General features: G+C 44.5%; 1 protein-coding gene across 2 annotated transcripts in view; it reads left to right on the forward strand.

Annotated features, from left to right (window-relative positions):
• Positions 1-19,924, forward strand: part of PRKCB (protein kinase C beta) — a 371,817-nt gene that overhangs the window by 300,550 nt on the left and 51,343 nt on the right. For both annotated transcript variants that reach the window (XM_040257896.1, XM_040257905.1), the window contains exon 10: positions 8,981-9,154. In XM_040257896.1, the coding sequence (XP_040113830.1) occupies positions 8,981-9,154 (174 nt within the window). The remainder of the gene's footprint in view (positions 1-8,980; positions 9,155-19,924) is intronic.

The following is a 19,924-nucleotide window of genomic DNA, read 5'->3' on the forward strand; positions in this document are numbered from 1 at the left end:
ATTAAATGAGTCGATTTGATAGTACCTCACAGGCTACCCACATTCACGGGACAGGGCACAGACTCTGCCCTTTGAAAAATAGCACAGATCTTGGACCTTCAGCGGCTTCTCTGGTGGCTCAGATGGTCAAAACTCTGCCCACAGTGTGGCAGACCTGGGTTTGATACCTGGGTCCAGAAGATCCCCTGGAGAAGGGAATGCAAACCACTGTGGTGTCCTTGCCTGGAGAATTCCAGGGACAGAGGAGCCTAGAGAGCTATAGTCCATCAGGTCACAAAGTCAGATATGACCGAGCAACTGACACACACACACAGATGTTCCTCAGAGCAACAAATTTAGTAATTAGAATCAAGGGGAGGTGCTTGTTAAAATGCTCACTCCCAGGCCACAATCAGAGCTTCTAGACCAGAGGTGGCACTTGGAACTTTGTCTTGTAAGCAGATATATCCCCATGTAATCCTGATATCGGCAGGTATCTGTGCTGTGCACTCAGCTGTGTCTGACTCTTTGGGAACCCATGGACTGTAGCCTGCCAGGCTCCTCTGTCCATGGGATCTTCCAGGCAAGAATACTGGAGGCACTGTTGTTTATAAAGAATGGAATTTGCCTTGTTTTAGGTCATGTACTAACCTGATGCTATTTGACTCCCCAAAATGTTTATTTTGTATTAAGAATTTGAGCTCCTCAAACAATAATTTTGTCTTACAGGATCTTTAAGAAATAAAAATCCACTCAAGGTAGTATAAATAAAATAACAACTTTATTGGGGAGATATGGAGGTTTCTATGGAAACAGCCAAGCATCCTGAGAGATTGGAACCAAGAACTGGAAAGCAAAGCCTTTGATCATTCCCTGACATTCTTTTCTTCACCCCACACCCCCACCACCACATCGGGGCCATTTTTCTTTGCCTGTGTGTGGTAGGAAAGGATCATTTATTGCTTCTTGGCCTTTTGGCTAAGATCAAGTGTAGGAAAAGACCACTTTAGGCAGATTTGCCTGTTTCTTTCTTCAGGACCCCACACTGACTGCTGGGAGTATCCTAATTCCACATTCTTAAATGAGAGCATCTGATTGGCTCAACCTTAATTGATTAACTGATTGGCTTAAGCTCAGTTCTCTACCTCTGATCCAATCATCTGTGGCCAGATAGATCCCCTGCCCAATCAGAAGATTCTGGTAAGGATCTAGAAGAACTGAAAACTATGCTAGGGTCCATTCCCAACTTAAACTTCAGCCACTTTTGATAATGCAGTCACTCTTGATTTTTATTTATCTTTTTTGAAATACATGTTCTAGAACAAACTACCAGTGCTGGGCACACCACCTGTTTTTATAAATAAAGGTTTACTGGGACACAGCCACACTATTCACTTGTGTGAATGGTCTTCTGGTGCCGGGGTCCAGCCCCCGCAGGATCCAGGGGAACCCGAAGGAGAAATGGCGTTGGCGAATGAATGAATGAGAGAGGAATAGAGGAGAGAAAGAGGCTGATATTCCTTGGTTTACACAGAAAGCCAATAAAGCCCCGAGACAAGGAGCTTGCTCTCTTCATGGAGGCCACAGGTGCCCTCCCAGTCTCCCGAGGGAGTGAAGACACAGAACATCTTCCCATTCAGGTCTTAGAAACCCAGGCAGATAAGTGAACGCAGAGAGCCTCTATGCTCCAAGGGATCAGCCTGAAAAAGAGAGTAAGAGAGAGAAAGAAAAGAAAAAAAAAAAAAGACACAGGGTGACCAGGCTTCTTCGAGCGAGGCCCATTACTTTATTTTCAAAAGGGACTTTTATACCTTAATTTGTACATAGAGGGAAATGAAAGATACAAGGTCATACAGAGTCAGCCCAAACATTACAGCAGTTTTGCCCTTATCGAAACCAGGATTTTTTCTGCATACCTTTCCCACAAACGATGTTGTGTACATTATCTTCTGGCCTTGGAGGCCTGTGAACATTTTATGACCCTCTTTTGATAAAGGCTGCTCAACCAGAAAACTTATTTTCCCTTGAAATGTTTTTTCTTTATATCTATGTCAGCCTCATAAAAGGCTAAACAGAGTTACATTTCTCACAGAGCAAAGGTGCAGTGAGTTACAAGAAAGAAAGAACCAATTAGCTCAAAAGTCTGATGTGGTTAATTCAAGGCTACACTTGTTTTTCTTACATTCCAACTTGTTAAGTAATGCACTCCCAGGTGCACAGTGGATAAGAGATATGGGAACTTAGCAACAAGCATTGGCCTAATAGTGAAATCCTACACCAGCACTACTCTAATAACTTTTAACTCTTTGAAAGGCTCTATGTTTTAGGCTTCCCATGCCTCTCACAGTTGGGAGGCTGTGAATAATCACATGTGTAGCTGCAAGAGTCTGGATAAACCTGCCAAGCAAGCTAGAATGCTAACAGAGGGGGTTTGATTTGAAATATTTCTCTCATGTCCAGGAGACTTATTAGCTAGAGCCCTAAGTTGATTTTCTCCAGAGAAACGTGGTCGGGGATAGCCCCCTGTTAATGTCAGAAGAGTTGGTGAAAGACATAAAATAGTAAGACAGACAGATTCTGGTTTGGGGGGTAGATGCTCGAGCAGGTCTAGGGAGCCCCTCGAGTCCTGAAGCCTTGCTTAACAGCTCTCTTCCACATGACCTTGTCATGGGTGGGATCTCCCGTGCTGGCTCCCGGCATTCTGGTACTGGCTTATTCTCCCCCTACCCCTGTAGCTTAGGACAGGCAAGGCACTGAGAATCTTCACACAAAAAAAATAACTGTAACTATGAATGCAACAGTATTTTCTAAGATGTAAAGCACATAGCATTGATGATTTGCAAGATGATTTTAGTTTAGTAATTTGAGTTTTTAAAGGTGGTAAGTAGATGTGATGTGAAATAAAATTAAATTGCAACATGATAAGGTTAGTCTCTCTTTTTAGGTTTTCTCTTAGTCTTTCTAATTACTTGAACCAGAAAGCCTCATTTGTTGACTGCGTGCCACCAATAGCTAACATTTGCTAATATCACTTATTTCCTTAAACAAGGAGAAAATGCAGGGTCTGGCTCAGTACTTTCGGCAGCCAGTAGCATCCAGCTAGAATCTCCTAGCACTGCTCTGTTCATATTTATTTTTCTGCTCATCTTTCATTTAAGGATGCGATAGGCTTGCCATTAATAGTGGTGATCCAGAGTTTCCTTTTCAGATAACTGTGGTTAAGTAAAGATGTGACCAGGTTTGAAAAATACTGATGAAATACCAGTTTATGTGGTAAGGAGAAAAATGTGAAAAGAGAAAAAGGCACATGAATGGTGAATGAAGTTAGGAAACACCTGTGTCAAGTACCTGGCAGAGCTGCAAAGCAGTCCCATGGTCCAGAGGAGGGAGTGACCCCTTTGGTCTCATGGATCATTGAGGGATATAGACGAAGGTGACATCTGAGCTGAATCTCAGATTCTCAGGGCAGTGAACGAGTGTGAGACGAAACTGCAGGCAGTGGGAATAGAATAGCCACAGGGAAAGAGAGAACAGGACGTGGTCATGGAATTGTTTCACTTGAAGGAGCCACTGAGGGATTTAAGGCATTTGAGTAGCCTGGTCAGATTTGCATTTTAAAAATTAATTAATTTATTTTAATTGGAGGCTAATTACTTTACAATATTGTGGTGGCTTTCACCATACATCAGCACGAATCAGCCACGGGTATACACGAGTCCCCCATCCTGAACCCGCCTCCCACCTCCCTCCCCATCCCATCCCTCAGTGTCATCCCAGTGCACCAGCCCTGAACGCCCTGTCTCATGCATTGAACATGGACTAAACAGTCAGCTCGAGCAGGCTCATCTCTCTGAGCTTCAGTTTCTTTATCTGTAGAATGGCGGTAGTTGAAACAGACATATGGTGCCTGCGCCTGGTGCCTGGGGAAATTCCCAGACATCTATCTTGCTCCTCCTCCAGCCAGGGGGCTGCACTGACATTCAAGAAGTTCGGGGCCACTCTCCTGGGTTCTTGGGTGGTGGTGGTTGGGTGGGGTGGGGTGTTCACAAGTATTCAGGATTGTTAGACGGTACATTGACCAGTAGTGATGGGACAGCAGGTCTGTCCACGCTCGCAGTGCTGAGCCTCTCCCATGTCCTGGGGGGTCCTCCCAGCTGACGGCTTGGCTTCTACCAGCCTTCACTCCCTCTACACATTCACCTCTGCTCATGGCCCTCCCTGCTCTTGCCCCAGCCCTGGCCTCCTGGGGAATCTGGGAGCAGAAAATGTCTGTTTTCAGCCTACTCTTTACATCTCAGTGGAGTCACTGTTCCTGCCTTGGTGAGGGCTAGGGAAGGAAAAATGGGTGAGCATTTTCATTTCCTCAGCCACCTAAACTCCTGGAGGAGTCTTTTGGAGCTCTGACAAGTGGAGCATATAAAGGCAGAGACCTTGAGGTCAGGTTCAGTTCAGTTCAGTTCAGTCGCTCAGTCGTGTCTGACTCTTTGCAACCCCAAGGACCACAGCACGCCAGGCTTCCCTGTCTATCACCAACTGTCAGAGTTTACTCAAACTCACGTCCATTGAATTGGTGATGCCATCCAATCATCTCATCCTCTGTCGTCCCTTTCTCCTCCTGCCTTCAATCTTTCCCAGAATCAGGGTCTTTTCAAATGAGTCAGTTCTTTGCATCAGGTGGACAGAGTTTCAGCCTCATCATCAGTCCTTCCAATGAATATTCAGGACTGATTTCCTTTAGGATGGACTGGTTGGATCTCCTTGCTGTCCGAGGGACTCTCAAGAGTCTTTTTCAACACCACAGTTCAAAAGCATCAATTCTTTGGCACTCAGCTTTCTTTATAGTCCAACTCTCACATCCTTACATGACCACTGAAAAAACCATAGCTTTGACTAGACAGACTTGACTAGACAGACCTTTGTTGGCAAAGTAATGTCTCTGCTTTTTATAAGCTGTCTAGGTTGGTCATAACTTTTCTTCCAAAGAGCAAGTGTCTTAATTTCATGGCTGCATGTACCATCTGCAGTGATTTTGGAGCCCCCCCAAATAAAGTCTGTCACTGTTTCCACTATTTCCCCATCTATTTCCCATGAAGTCATGGGACCAGATGCCCTTAGTTTTCTGAATGTTGAGCTTTAAGCCAACTTTTTCACTCTCCTCTTTCACTTTCATCAAGAGGCTCTTTAGTTTTTCTTCGCTTTCTGCCATAAGGGTGGTGTCATCTGCATATCTGAGTGTCATCTGCATATCTGGTGTCATCTGCATATTGATATTTCTCCTGGCAATCTTGATTCCACCTTGTGCTTCATCCAGTCCAGCATTTCTCATGATGGATCTGCCTATAAGTTAAACAAGCAGGGTGACAATATACAGCCTTGACGTACTCCTTTCCTGATTTGGAACCAGTCTGTTGTTCCATGTCCAGTTCTAACTGCTGCTTCCTGATCTGCATACAGATTTCTCAGGAGGCAGATCAGACAGTCTGGTATTCCCATCTCTTGAAGAATTTTCTTCAGTTTGCTGTGGTCCACACAGTCAAAGGCTTTGGCATAGCCAGTAAAGCAGAAATAGATGTTTTTCTGGAACTCTCTTGCTTTTTCTATGATCCAACAGGTATTGGCAATTTGATCTATGGTTCCTCTGCCCTTTCTAAATCCAGCTTGAACATCTGGTAGTTCACGGTTCATGTATTGCTGAAGCCTGGCTTGAAGAATTTTGATCATTACTTTGCTAGCATGTGAGATGAGTGCAATTGTGTGGTAGTTTGAACATTCTTTGACATTGCCCTTCTTTGGGATTGGAATTAAAACTGACCTTTTCCAGTCCTGTGGCCACTGCTGAGTTCCCCAAATTTGCTCGCATATTGAGTGCAGCACTTTCAGAGCATCATCTTTCAGGATTTGAAATAGCCCCACTGGAATTCCATCACCTCCACTAGCTTTGTTCGTAGTGATGCTTCCTAAGGCCCACTTGACTTTACATTCTAGGATGTTTAGCTCTAGGTGAGTGATCACACCATCATGATTATCTGGGTCATGAAGGTCTTTTTTGTATAGTTCCTCTTTATATTCTTGCCATCTCTTCTTAATATCTTCTGCTTCTGTTAGGTCCATACCATTTCTGTCCTTTATTGTGCCCATCTTTGCATGAAATATTCCCTTGGTATCTCTAATTTTCTTGAAGAGATCTCTAGTCTTTCCCATTCTGTTGTTTTCCTCTATTTCTTTGCACTGGTCACTGAGCAAGGCTTTCTTATCTCTCCTAGCTATTCTTTGGAACTCTGAATTCCAATGGGTGTATCTTTCCTTTTCTCCTTTGCCTTTCACTTCTCTTCTTTTCATAGCTGTATGACCTCCTCAGACACCCATTTTGCCTTTTTGCATTTCTTTTTTCTTGGAGATGGTCTTGATCCCTGTCTCCTGTACAATGTCATGAACTTTCACCCATAGGTCTTCAGGCACTCTGTCTATCCAATCTAATCCCTCAAATCTATTTCTCACTTCCACTGTATAGTCATAAGGAATTTGATTTAGGTCATACCTGAATGGTCTAGTGGCTTTCCCTACTTTCTTCAATTTAAGTCTGAATTTGGCAATAAGGAGCTCATGTTCTGAGACACAGTCAGCTCCCAGTCTTGTTTTTGCTGACTGTATAGAGGTTCTCCATCTTTGGGTACAAAGAATATAATCAATCTGATTTTCATATTGACCATCTGGTGATGACCATGTGTAGAGTCTTCTCTTGTGTTGTTGGAAGAGGGTGTTTACTATGACCAGTGCGTTCTCTTGGCAAAACTCTATTAGCCTTTGCCCTGCTTTATTCTGTACTCCAAGGCCAAATTTACCTGTTACTCCAGGTATTTCTTGACTTCCTACTTTTGCATTCCAGTCCCCTATAATGAAAAGAACATATATTTTGAGTGTTAGTTCTAGAAGGTCTTATAGATCTTCATAGAACCATTCAACTTCAGCTTCTTCAGCATTATTGGTCGGGGCATAGACTTGGAATACTGTGATATTGAATGGCTTGCCTTGGAAACGAACAGAGATCATCCTGTCATTTTTGAGACTGCATCTAAGTACTGCATTTTGGACTCTTGTTGACCATGATGGCTATTCCATTTCTTCTAGTTCAGGTAGACTGGGTTCAAATCCTGGCTCTGTCCCTAACTGAATTTTTGGTGTCACAGGTTACTTACCTTCCATGAGCCATCTATGAGATAGAGGTCTTTTCTTTTTAATTCATTAATTTAAAACTTTTATTTGTTTGTTTATTATTGAAGCATAGTTGATATACAATATTATATAAGCTGTAGGCATACATTGTAGTGATTCACAAGTTTTAAAGGTTAAACTCTATTTATAGTTACTATAAAATATTGGCAGCATTTTCTGTGTTGTGTAATATATCCTTGTAGCTTATTTTATACCTAATAGTCTGTACCTCTTAATCGGCCACCCCTATGTTGCCTCTCCCCTATGAAACGCAGTTCTTAATGGTACTGACTTCCCAGAGTCTTAGGCAAAATGAATGAGAAATAATAAATGAGAACCACTCATTGTCTGGCACATGGTACTCAAAATAATGTGGTGATTGATATTATTGCCTGCAAAATATCTGACCCAGTGGGTGCAGTGTGTACTTACTTGGATCTGATTGCCTCTTCCTCCAGGAAGCCTTCTCAGAAGCCCCCAGACCAGGTTAGGTCTTGAACAACATGGTCCTGCCCCATGCTTCTAAAAGGCTTCTTGAGAACGGTACCTGCGGGTCACTCTTCCCTCTGGCATAGTCACAACCAATGAAAATAATGATGTGTCACGAGCCATGCTGATTAACATGCTCTGATTGTGTCCATGGCTGTGTGGAAGGAAGCCCCAGGACACAGGAGGGGATGTTAAAATATTACATTAATCATCCCTGTAATTAATGTCCAAAGTCCTCCTTCCTCCCTGGAATGCAGTGTCAGGAAACGTGCCTGCTCATCTAATGGTGTTTCTCCATGCTTAGCAGGCTCTTAGTAAATATTAAATAACTGAAAGAATAAGAGAACCATTGCCCCCAATTCAGTTTTATCAGGAATTCAACCATTCCTTCCTTCAACAAATACTTCTTGAATGTCTGCTGTGTGCCAGGCACTATTCCAGGCTCCTGGGGGTACACCAACGAATAAAAGAGGCAAAGATATTTGCGCTCACGGGGTTTATGTTTGACTGGGCATTGATACGTATCCCAGAGGGATATCTTTATACATGCTCATCACTTTTGGAACTGTCTTCTATTTTTAAATTTTTTCTTTTGAAAAATTAAAGGATAGTTAATTTACAATGTTGTGTTAGTTTCGGGTGTACAGCAGGGTGATTCAGTTTATATTACTTATATTTCTTTTTTAGATTCTTTTTCCATTAGAGGTTATTATTAATACAAGATACTGAATATAGTTCCCTGTGCTGTACAGTAGATCCTTGTTGTTTTGTTGTTGTTTAGTCGCTAAGTTGTGTCTGACTCTTTTGTGACCCCATGGACAATAGCCTGCCAGGCTCCTCTGTCCAAGGGATTTCCCAGGCAAGAATACTGGAGTGGGTTGCCATTTCCTTTTCTAGGAGATAGTCCTGACCCAGGAATCAAACCCAAGTCTCCTGCCTGATGGGCAAATTCTCTACCACGGAGCCACCTGGGAAGCCCCCTTTTGTTTACCGATTTTGTATATAGTAGTGTGTCTCTGTTAATCCCAAGCTCCTAATTTATCCTACCGCCACTGCTTTCCCCTTTGGTAACCATAAATTTGTATTCCATGTCGGTGAGTCTGTCTCTGTCTTGGAATCACCCTCTTTTCTATTGGATTCAGCCATTCAAGGTTCAAGGTCCGTGGGAAACTTCATGTATCATATCAGCATCCACTGAGGGCGTGTGGAAGAAGCTTGGAACGGATCTGAATGACCCTCAGCCACCAGTGGCTTCACTGGGGGCCCCTTCAATTACACTGACATGCCCGCTGTCTTGCAGGTTATGCTCTCAGAGCGAAAAGGCACAGATGAGCTGTATGCCGTGAAGATCCTGAAGAAGGACGTGGTCATCCAAGATGATGACGTGGAATGCACGATGGTGGAGAAGCGGGTGCTGGCCCTGCCTGGGAAGCCACCCTTCCTGACCCAGCTGCATTCCTGCTTCCAGACCATGGTAACTACCTGGGGGCCGGACCCCTCCACCTCTAGGCTTCCAGGCTTTGGCCAGAGCAGTTCTAGCAGTGGCCACCCCATAGAGGCACCCGGGTCCTTCCCATCCTGGAGACAGAAAGCTGTCAGGCCCAGGGACGGCCGCGGAGCATTTTTCTGAGGTTGCCAATGAGAAGTGCTCTCCCCTGAGGCAGATGCTGTTTCAACAAAGATAAAGGAACTCAGGCAATTGGTTTTATAACCAACTGAGCAGGGCCCTCCTCTGGCAGCAAGAGGTGACTTGGGGACAGGGACTCAGGACTTTCAGTACCACAATCTGAGATGTTCTAGCAGCAGTTACAGATGGGGATGAGGGCAGAGGTCCTCATGGGTGCTCCTACAGGGTCAGGGCCGGGCCTCCGGATCCTTCAGATAAATGTGTGATTCCATGCTGCAGATTGCATGGCCCTCATAGGACTCCTGGGATAGGGGGCACAGCCTGGGTAGGGGATGGTGAGCTCAGAGCTAGGCTTCTAAGAAGAAGAGGAAACCTGTGTACTCTCTGCTCTTCACTGTGATTCTACTTTCATCTGTGAGAATGAGAGACATCCTTTGAACAACTTCTTTCCTCCCCTCTGTGCACACTAGACCTGGCTCTCCGTCCCTAAGCAGGTGCTTGCGGCAATCAGACCACAATCTGGGGCCCCATTCACCGGGTTCTGCTGTCACAACCCCCATTGCATTGACTCGTAACTCTCCCCCTGTCTGTCTCCTTTGCTTTAAGAGCACGACCTTCTCAGAAATAGGACCTAGCTTTCTCAGCCATCTGCCTCATCTGTGAGCCTTTCCCAGGTACCAGACACTGTGTGTGTGGAGGGGGTGGGAGTAGGGGAAGGAAGGCAGGGCAGAGCCAAAATGCAAAGAGATGAGAGTTAATTCTTGCTTTGGAAGCTTCACAGGGCAAAGGCCTAGAGTCTTAAAGATGCTGTAAGGGCACGTCCAAGATTATTTTGACTTGCACCAGTCTGCACCCTCCGTTCTGATTTTAGAACCCAACTTCTATGCGCTATGGGATGCTATTGTAAGTTGTGTGTGCTTTAAAGTTTCTTTTCTCCTCCAGCATCCCCAAGTCCTCTGCTCCGCTAAGTTCTACTGAGTCCCCCACCAGCCTAGAAAGACCCGGAACTGGGTTTGGGATGGGTTTTCTCAGTGCAGGCTGTACACTAGTTGTAAAACTACCTGTGGTGAGAGGGGCAGAGTCAGAAGCTGGCTCCTTCCTTGTTGTGAGAGTTTCTTGATACATATTGGGGTCAGAGGGACCTGGGTTCACATCTCAGCTTTGTCATTTTCTGGCTGAGTGGCCTTGAGAAAATTATGCAACCCCACTGGGCCTCAGTCTCTTCATATGTAAAGGGATAATAGTAGCTGCATCCAAGGTTGCTGTGAGGAGGAAATGAGATTATACATGAGACGTGCTTAACACGGTGCTTGTTACCTGGTAAACCCTCTTGTGTTCTGCTCAGTTGCTCAGTCATGTCCGACTCTTTTGTGACCCCGTGGACTATAGCCCGCCAGGCTCCTCTCTTCATGGGATTTCCCAGGCAAGACTACTGGAGTGAGTTGCTATCTCCTACTCCAGGGGATCTTCCTGACCTAGCGATCAAACCATGTCTCCTACATTGGCAGGCAGATTCTTTACTATTGCACCCCCTGGGAAGCCCCCAAACACGCATAAATGTTGGTTATCTACTTCACAGACATTTAACATTGGCCTTGGCCTGGACTGGTACTGAGGTATAGAGCTGAGGAAGCTAGGTCCTCTTTTTGAGAAGCTAGGTCCTGTTTTCTCCTCTTAAAGCAAAGGTGACAGACATGGGGATATTAGCAAACAATGGAACGCTGCTGTGATAGCAGAGTCTGGAGAAGGCAAAGAGTCCCCAGGTTGTTCCCTGCATTTTGGGTGAAGGGATGGTTTTTCTGCTGGGGCCCTTGCCCCGAATCCCAGTCTCCCTGCCACAGGTCAAGAGAGAGGGAACATTCTAGGAGCATGTGTGCAGTATTTCTTTCGGAGGCTTTGACCCACCAGCCTCTTATTGGGGTCTGCTGGTGACAGTGGGCTATGAGAAGATTTTCACTCTGCTGCCGGCAGAGAGCTGAAATCGTGTTTGCCAGCGTGTGGAGCATGTACCACCATGCAGTATGGTGCTGGGCAGTTTGAAGGGTGATTTTGGATGCTGCACAAATTTTAAATTGTGTTCTTTTTAGTTCACTGTACATTCTTCTGAGTACCTTGAGGAGGATGTTTCTATGTGGTGCTGCTGCTGCTGCTAAGTCACTTCAGTCGTGTCCAACTCTGTGCGACCCCATAGACGGCAGCCCACCAGGCTCCCCTGTCCCTGGGATTCTCCGGGCAAGAACACTGGAGTGGGTTGCCATTTCCTTCTCCAATGCATGAAAGTGAAAAGTGAAAGTGAAGTCGCTCAGTTGTGTCCGACCCTCAGTGACCCCATGGACTGCAGCCTTCCAGGCTCCTCCATCCATGGGATTTTCCAGGCAAGAGTACTGGAGTGGGGTGCCATTGCCTTCTCTGACTATTTGGTGCTAGCATGGCCATTAACATCTTTCTAACATTTGCCTTTTTAACAGAGAGAGGACCAGGCTGCAGGTTCTGAGCTTTGACAAATAGCAGTTTCTTTTACGTACTTACTTTTAATTGGGGAATAATTACTTTACAATATTGTGTTCGTTTCTGCCATACATCAACATGAATCGGCCATAGGTATACAGTTTCCTTTTAAAATATTTATTTAGGCTGTGCTGGGTCTTTACTGTGGCATGCGGGATCTTTAGTTGTGGCATGGAACTCTTAGTTACGGCATGTGGGATCTAGTTCCCTGACCAGGGATCGAACCTGGACTCCCTGCTTTGGAAGGATGGAGTCATGGCCACAGGACCACCAGGGAAGTCCCTAAATAGCAGTTTCTAAGTCATTGTTTTGCTTTTATTTTATATATTTTTTACAGATTTCTTTCATTTAAGACAGCACTATAAAGTCTTTTAATTTTTAAATTTTGAGATATTATAAGACAAATATAAAGAAACTACACACAATTAGTGTTTTAATAATGAGTTTTGACAGAGTTGAGCTCCTTATACCACCATCCAGGTCAAGAAAGAACTTTGGCAGCCACTCCAGGAGTTTCTCTGGGTCCTAATCTCCATCTTCCTGCAAATGGTAGCTTGACTTCTTTGCCTGTCTCTATAGTTTTACCACTTGTTTTATCATCCTTTGATAAGATAGTTTCCTCTTTCCACTTTGTAGAAATTTGATGTGTCTTTAATATAATGATTTCCTTCTCCATTCCTTCCATCTTTTTTTTTTACTTGCTAAAGAGCCTGGGCTGTCTGACCCATAACATTTTCACAGTCTGAATTTTTCTCATTGCTGTCTGAGGGCTGCTGTATCTGTTTTCTCTGTCCCCTGTTTTTTGAAAATTGGTATCTGAACCTAGAGACTTGGCCAGACTCAAGTTTGATCCCTTTGGTAAGACCAGGTGGCTGTTGTTTTTTTTTTTTTAGTCCAAAGGCACATAATGTCCAATTGCTCCTCTTTTTGCATGTTGGCAACCAGAGATGCTCTGTGTCTGGGTCAATGAATTCATAAAGGACTGTGAGGTGGTCATTTCTTTTTCTTTATTAGTTGGATGCTTTTATAAAGAAAGACTTCCCTCACCTATTTCTTTGTCCCCTGGTAATACAGTTCATTTAGAAATCAGGATAGATAGATGAGACTTTTCTGTTACTTGACAGTTTTCATGAATTGGTTTACTGTTATGCCCCAAAGGTGACTAAAGTTTGCTTAATAGGGTCTTTGTAAAGAAAAATGTTAAGTGAGCAACAGTTCACATCACATGAGACTTGGCAGAGATGGAGAAGGACATACATCTTACAAGTCCAAATCTTTAATGTTACCTTGGGGAGTTAAAGCCTGGAAGTATTCAAGTCACTACTAGACTTAGACCTCTAGACTCCCTTATTCCCACGTCTTCTCTGTTTTCCATTGGCAGTTGCTAAATTGACTTGTGGAGATCACCAGATGAAGGACAGTTTCAGTGGTAAATAGACTAAGAAGGAAACCTTGTTCTCAAGGAAGAATCTGGGCTATCTTGGAGCAAAAGTTTTTTATTTCAGTTGGATGTATTGAGTTTGGGGGAAATTGGTCGTTGGTGACTAATACTCGTTAAGTAAAGTATCTTCATTTGTAATTTACTATTTTAAACATGATAGAGTAGATTTGAGGCTCTTCTTTTAACACTGAGTCTTGAATTTCAGTATGCTTTCTGGAACTGGGAGTAGGGCCTGGGCATGCGTGGAAACGGCACAACATCCTCCATGAGCCGTCACCTGCCAGGGAAGAGAGATTAACAGCCAAGAGAATTGAGTGGATTCGAGTCTTGTGTGGGGAGAAAGGCCTCCTCTTGAAGACTGGCCCCATCCAGCAAGGCTGGGGATGGAACTGGTTGCTTTCTGGTTGGTGAGGATCAGATGAAATCATTATCCCATCTGTATTTGCAGGAAAAAAAATGTATCTTCTCACATGCCTTGTGTGGTGGCCAAAATTTAAAAAAACAAAATAAACAAACAAAAGTACTGTAACTTTAAGTAGCAGAGTTATGCCTGGCTCAGGGAGATGCACTTCCTGCCAGCTGAGTATGAAGCCCTTGCGGGCTGAGCAGGGTCAGCTGAGAGGAAAGCCAAGACTTCTCCTATCTCACATCCAACACCACATCACTCAACAGATGCTTGCTGAGTGAAAGGCCCCCACTGAAATGTTTTTGTTTACTTTTTTCTTTGTCTAAGCACTTGTATTTTAAGTTTCAGTTCAGTTCAGTTCAGCTCAGTTGTGTCCGAATCTTTGCGACCCCATGAATCGCAGCACGCCAGGCCTCCCTGTCCATCACCAACTCCTGGAGTTCAGCCAAACCCACATTCATCGAGTCAATGATGCCATCCAGCCATCTCATCCTCTGTCATCCCCTTTTCCTCCTGCCCCCAATCCCTCCCAGCATCAGAGTCTTTTCCAGTGAGTCAACTCTTCGCATGAGGTGGCCAAAGTACTGGAGTTTCAGCTTCAGCATCAGTCCTTCCAGTGAACACCCAGGATTGATCTCCTTTAGGATGGACTGGTTGGATCTCCTTGCAGTCCAAAGGACTCTCAAGAGTCTTCTCCAACACCACAGTTCAAAAGCATCAATTCTTTGGCGCTCAGCCTTCTTCACAGTCCAACTCTCACATCCATACATGACTACTGGAAAAACCATAGCCTTAACTAGACAGACCTTTGTTGGCAAAGTAATGTCTCTGCTCTTTAATATGCTATCTAGGTTGGTCATAACTTTCCTTCCAAGGAGTAAGCGTCTTTTAATTTCATGGCTGAAGTCACCATCTGCAGTGATTTTGGAGCCCCCCAAAATAAAGTCTGACACTGTTTCCACTGTTTCCCCATCTATTTGCCATGAAGTGTTGGGACCGGATGCCATGATCTTCGTTTTCTGAATGTTGAGCTTTAAGCCAACTTTTTCACTCTCCTCTTTCACTTTCCTCAAGAGGCTTTTTAGCTCCTCTTCACTTTCTGCCATAAGGTGGTGTCATCTGCATATCTGAGGTTATTGACATTTCTCCCGGCAGTCTTGGTTCCAGCTTGTGCTTCTTCCAGCCTGCGTTTCTCATAATGTGCTCTACTCTGCACAGAAGTTATTTCAGAGAGTCGATAATGCAATAGGGCTTGCCTGGTGGCTCAGTGGTTAAAAAAAAATAAAAAATCTGCCTGCCAAGCAGGAGATTCGGGTTTGATCCCTGCTCTGGGAAGATCCCCTGGAGAAGGAAATGGCAACCCACTCCAGTATTCTTGCTTGGGAAATCCCCTGTGCAGAGGAGCTTGGCAGGCTACAGTCTATGGGGTCGCAGAAATGTTGGACATGACCTAGAGACTAAACAACAAGAATAATGCCTTCAATACGTGAGACACAGGTCCAGCCATCTTAAGCCACATGGATGATGGCCCCTGGATGGGTCCCAGCATCGCCCCCATTTCACAGATGACGGCACTAAAGCCATACGTAATAGCTCGTACATTTCAGGGCCAGGATTGGAAGCCAGGCAGCCAGGCTCCAAGAGGCTTTATACTTCATCACTACAGGGTGAGGTCTTCTGAGTGCATGTTCCCCGATTCCCATTTCATCTGACTCTCCTGGGGCGGAACTGCCAGCAGCCAGCCTGTCTCTGAGCTTTAGCGGGGCCCCGACCACAGCCCTCACCTGCTCCATAAAATATCACCCCTACTGCATCCCTCCACTTTCCACCCCTCTCCCTCCCTGGACTGGACCTGACTCTCCATCTGAGCATCTGCCATCATGTGGACCAGTGAATACTCTGCTTCATTCCAGCCTCACAAAGAATCTCGCAGTGGAAAGATTTATCTGACATCCCACCTTGAAGATGAAAGGATTGAGGATCTGGGACATGGAGGGTAGTTTGCCCTCGACACAGCACTGCTGAACCCAGAACCCAAGTTTTTTCTAATAGATTATGTTGAGTTGCTACCAAAATGGCCTTAACAGACAAAAACAATAAAAAGCGGCAGCTGGCATTAGTGTTCGGTGGGTGTCATACTCTGTACTCAACACTGTACAGATAACCTCTCATTTTATCCTCCTGACACCACCCTGGGTGAGCCCTGGAACTGCCCCCAGTGTAGAGATAAGGGCGCTGATATTCTGAGAAGTAACTTGAGCAATGCCACGTGGGAGCGGGGGAATGGCAATTCCCAGTTGCCATTCAGTGCCCTCATCTGTGAAAAGGGGACAGGGGGCTGGGATTTGCTCTGTAGGACTCTAGAACCCTCAACCTTGAAGCCTTGCTAGCTTGCTTCCGTCTTCCGTCCAGATTCCTTTTTCTAGCTTATAAATTATCTTCACTGTCATGATCATGCCTGATTTTAACAAAGACACCATAAGCACATACTACTGTTCACGCTTCCTCAAAGGAAGCCAACTCTCAGAAATTTGCAATGGCTCAGGTTACACTGTAAGTGACAGTAGTTTCCGTGGTGGCTCAGATGGTAAAGAATCTGCCTGCAGTGCAGAAGACCTGGGTTTGATCCCTGGGTTGGGAAGATCCCCTGGAGAAGGGAATGCAACCCACTCCAGTATTCTTCCACAGACAGAGGAGCCTGGTGGGCTTCCATCCATGGGGTCACAGAGAGTCAAACACAACTGAGTGACTAACACTTTGACTTTGATTTTTGACACTATCGGTGAGTGGCAGGGGACCTAATGCCCTTAAGGTGTTCATTTCACTAGGAAAGTGTCACCCACTTGTCTCACAAGGATATTATGATGATTGGAAAGATTTTATGGTCGGAGGGATTTTCAGATTTAGGGAGCTGTGCATATAGGTGAGACAGAGCAGTATCAGCCCAGCTCAGGTGAGCAGGAAAGCCCAGGAAGGTGGTCGTCGTCACCTTCTGGAATTACATCTCCCCTGACCTGGTGCTCTGGAGGTGGAGCCTGAGCTGGAGTAGACAATATCCCTAAAGCCAGCAGCCCTGGAAGTCAGATCATTACTGCCAGTCTGCAGACGGTACTAATGCTTATTGATTCTGTCAACAAGTATTTATTTGTTGACATAAATGTGTCAGGACCCAGCTGCACCACTGGGAGGATGCATCCATGAACAGAAGAGATAAAAGTCCCTCGTTCCTTTGGAATTTACATTCGAGTTGGGGAGACAGATAATAGACAATAATAACACAAAATAAGGGGCAAGAGATGATGATGAAGACAGAGATGCTATTTTTGATTGGATGATCGGGGCGGTGTTTCTGATAAGGATGACATTTGAGCAGAGACCAGAGCAAATGATGGAGCGAGGCATGTGGATATCTCAGGGCAAAGTGTTCTAGACAGCAGGAAGAATGAGTGTAAACGCCCCAGGCAGGGACATGCTTGGCGTGTTTGAGGAGCAGCAACCAGGCCAGTGTAGCCCGAGTGGAGTGTCATTTTGTATCTTGTGACCCAGAATCCCTTTATGAATCAGCTACCTTTAAAAAAAAAATGATGGGTCTAGTGTAGCATGCTGCGCACTTGATAGGTTTTTCTTGCTACAGACTTAGAATTTGGAAGATAAAAGATTCTTAATAAAAGAAAAAGAATCTTGATGGTGGTCAGAATAGATAAAAGGGAAAAAGACTCCCCACCAATGTATGAAACAGTTTTTGTCATCCTTAAAATGATGCAAATTTAATTTCAAAAAACTTGTTTAGAAAAGCAAAGTTACATCAGAAGTATTCTTAGACAACTGGATTTTTTAAATCCTTGAAAAATATGCATGGCTCAATTTAACAGAAGATGTAAGATATCAAATTCTATTTATGAGATTGTTCTAAATGTGTTAAAATTGGATTTGCACATGGAAAAGAATCAGAGATATAGACAAATCAAAACATTAATTTGATTTAGGGAGGGGCCTGTGGGTAATTGTCTTCATTTTGAATTTATATTATTTCAGGAGAGTCTGTGATAAAATACCTTAACAGTGTTGAATGTACCACAAGGTGGCAAAAGTTAATACTGAAATTGTTGTTCAATCGCTAAGTCATGTCCAAATCTTTGCAATCCCATGAACTATAGCATGCCAGGCTTCCCTGTCCTTCTCTGTCTCCTGGAGCTTGCTCAAACTCTTGTCCATTGAGTTAGCGATGCCATCCTAGCATCTCATCCTCTGTCTTCCCCTTCTCATGCCTTCAGTCTTTCCCAGCACCAGGGTCTTTTCCAGTGAGTCGGCACTTTGGGTCAGGTGGCCACGGTATTGGAGCTTCAACTTCTGCATCAATACACAGATGCAAAAGCCATCAGAAGGGGGTTGAATTTTTAGCGATTTGCTCATTAGAGGAACTGGTCTTAGGAGAATGGGGTTTAGGCCAATTTTTCTAGAAGTACAAAGGGATAAGTAGGAGCTTCTCAGTCAAATAAATCTAGGTCTGAGATTCCTGGCTCTGTGACTTCCAGGAATTCACTTAACAGATCTGAATATTGGTTTCATCGTCTTTAAAGTGACATAAGAATGAAGATTAAAAGAGATGGTATACAAAATGCAGAACAAATAATAAATGAGGCTACCCCTTTGAGCTGTGCTGTAGGGACACCTGGCTGCCTAGGCACAAAAGGATTGCATTTCCTCCAGCCTTTTTGCAGTGTTTCCCAGGGACAGTTGTCAGCCCGGCACATTCATGCAATTTCCCAACTGCCAGTGGGCACAGGCAGTTGAGTCTCCTTAGCAAAACATCTATTTTAAATGTTTTCTTTTCAATTGAACATATGCACTTCTTTTTTTTTTTAAATAGAATTAGATTTCATGAGTCATTGAAGGACAGAAGTTACTTCCTCCCCAAATTTGCTGTTGTGGCCCAGCAAGAACTCAGTTGCAAGGCATGCTGGGAGGGACGTCAACCTAGAATGCAAAAAGGGACAGGGAAGGGGATGAGAATGATTCCGCTTGTAGAGCTGGCTCCTGATGACATGTCCATTGAGCACAGAGAGTGTCTAAGGGGTCCTTGTAATTCAGGGTCAAGTTTGGGTTGGCAGCAGTATCCAAGGATATGGTTAAATGTAAGGGTGTTGCTGTAGGAAGCTCTTGGCAGTAGTCTCTATGGTTGAGTTGCAAGAAATAGAATAATTTCAAAGAAAATATTAGAAAGAAACGACCAAAAGGCAATACCTGAGCCTCACGAAGATCCAGAACTTCAAGGCTTTTTAGACTAAATCTCTGTTTCTTTTTCCGTGCTTTCTTTGTTTCTTCCTGCTCAGGGTAACATGGCTTCCCTAGCCCCTGTTTGCCTGACCACCACATTCCCACATTCCCATTACTCAGGAAAGAGAATCTGATTGGTTCAGCATAGGTCAGTTGTTTTATTCCTAGTCCAATCACCTAGTAATTGACTACTAGTTCAGTAGGAAGTTTAAGAGGAGTTGTGTCTACAGGGAAGGAATAATTGGTGCTCTTGTCAGGTGGGAGACAGCATCTTGAGTCCAAGGAGATCAGTTGGGTTGGAGCAGGACATAGCCTGCTGCTAACAGTACAAATAGTGCCTCCAAGGAGAGGAAGCTGGAGAGAGAGGTGTCTGGGCCTTAGGCAACTAAAGCCATCCAAGAATCTTGAGTGCAAGAAAGGACCCAGGAATGCAACCCAGGCATACAGAGCTGGGGTGGGTAGGAATGGACACAGCCTGCTTCTCTCTACCCTCTTTATGGTGACCTTTGTGTATTCATTCAGTAATCAAAGGTCCATAGAATTCCAAGGAAGAAGAAAGATGGCCCTAGCCCCAGTCCATGGGGTTGTAAAGAGTCGGACACAACTGAGCGACTGAACTGAACTTGAGAACTTTGTTTTCTATGCGGAAGGGCAAAGCTTAGAGAGCTGAAAATGCAGTTAGAGGAGCATCAGATTGCATGATTCTGATAGTGATTCTCAGGCTACAGAATACAGAGGAAATAAGGTGTCGCACCCTCATATAAATAAGGCTCCCCCAGTTTGCATGGATTCCATGTGCGTCATCTGTTACATCTTTGCAAACTCCGTGTGGAGGAGAAGCTCTTCCTGTCCCTTCAAGGAGGCAGAGGAAGTTTAAGGACCTAATACAAGATCTCAGAGTAAGCAGAATCTCTAGGACTTGCACTCAAGACAAGCTCATGCCACAGCTAGAGCCCTTAACTGCACAGCTTCTTGAGAGAAACAG

The sequence above is a fragment of the Oryx dammah genome, unplaced genomic scaffold, assembly GCF_014754425.2.
Source record: "Oryx dammah isolate SB20612 unplaced genomic scaffold, SCBI_Odam_1.1 HiC_scaffold_2, whole genome shotgun sequence".
In the NCBI taxonomy this organism is placed as follows: Eukaryota; Metazoa; Chordata; class Mammalia; order Artiodactyla; family Bovidae; genus Oryx; species Oryx dammah.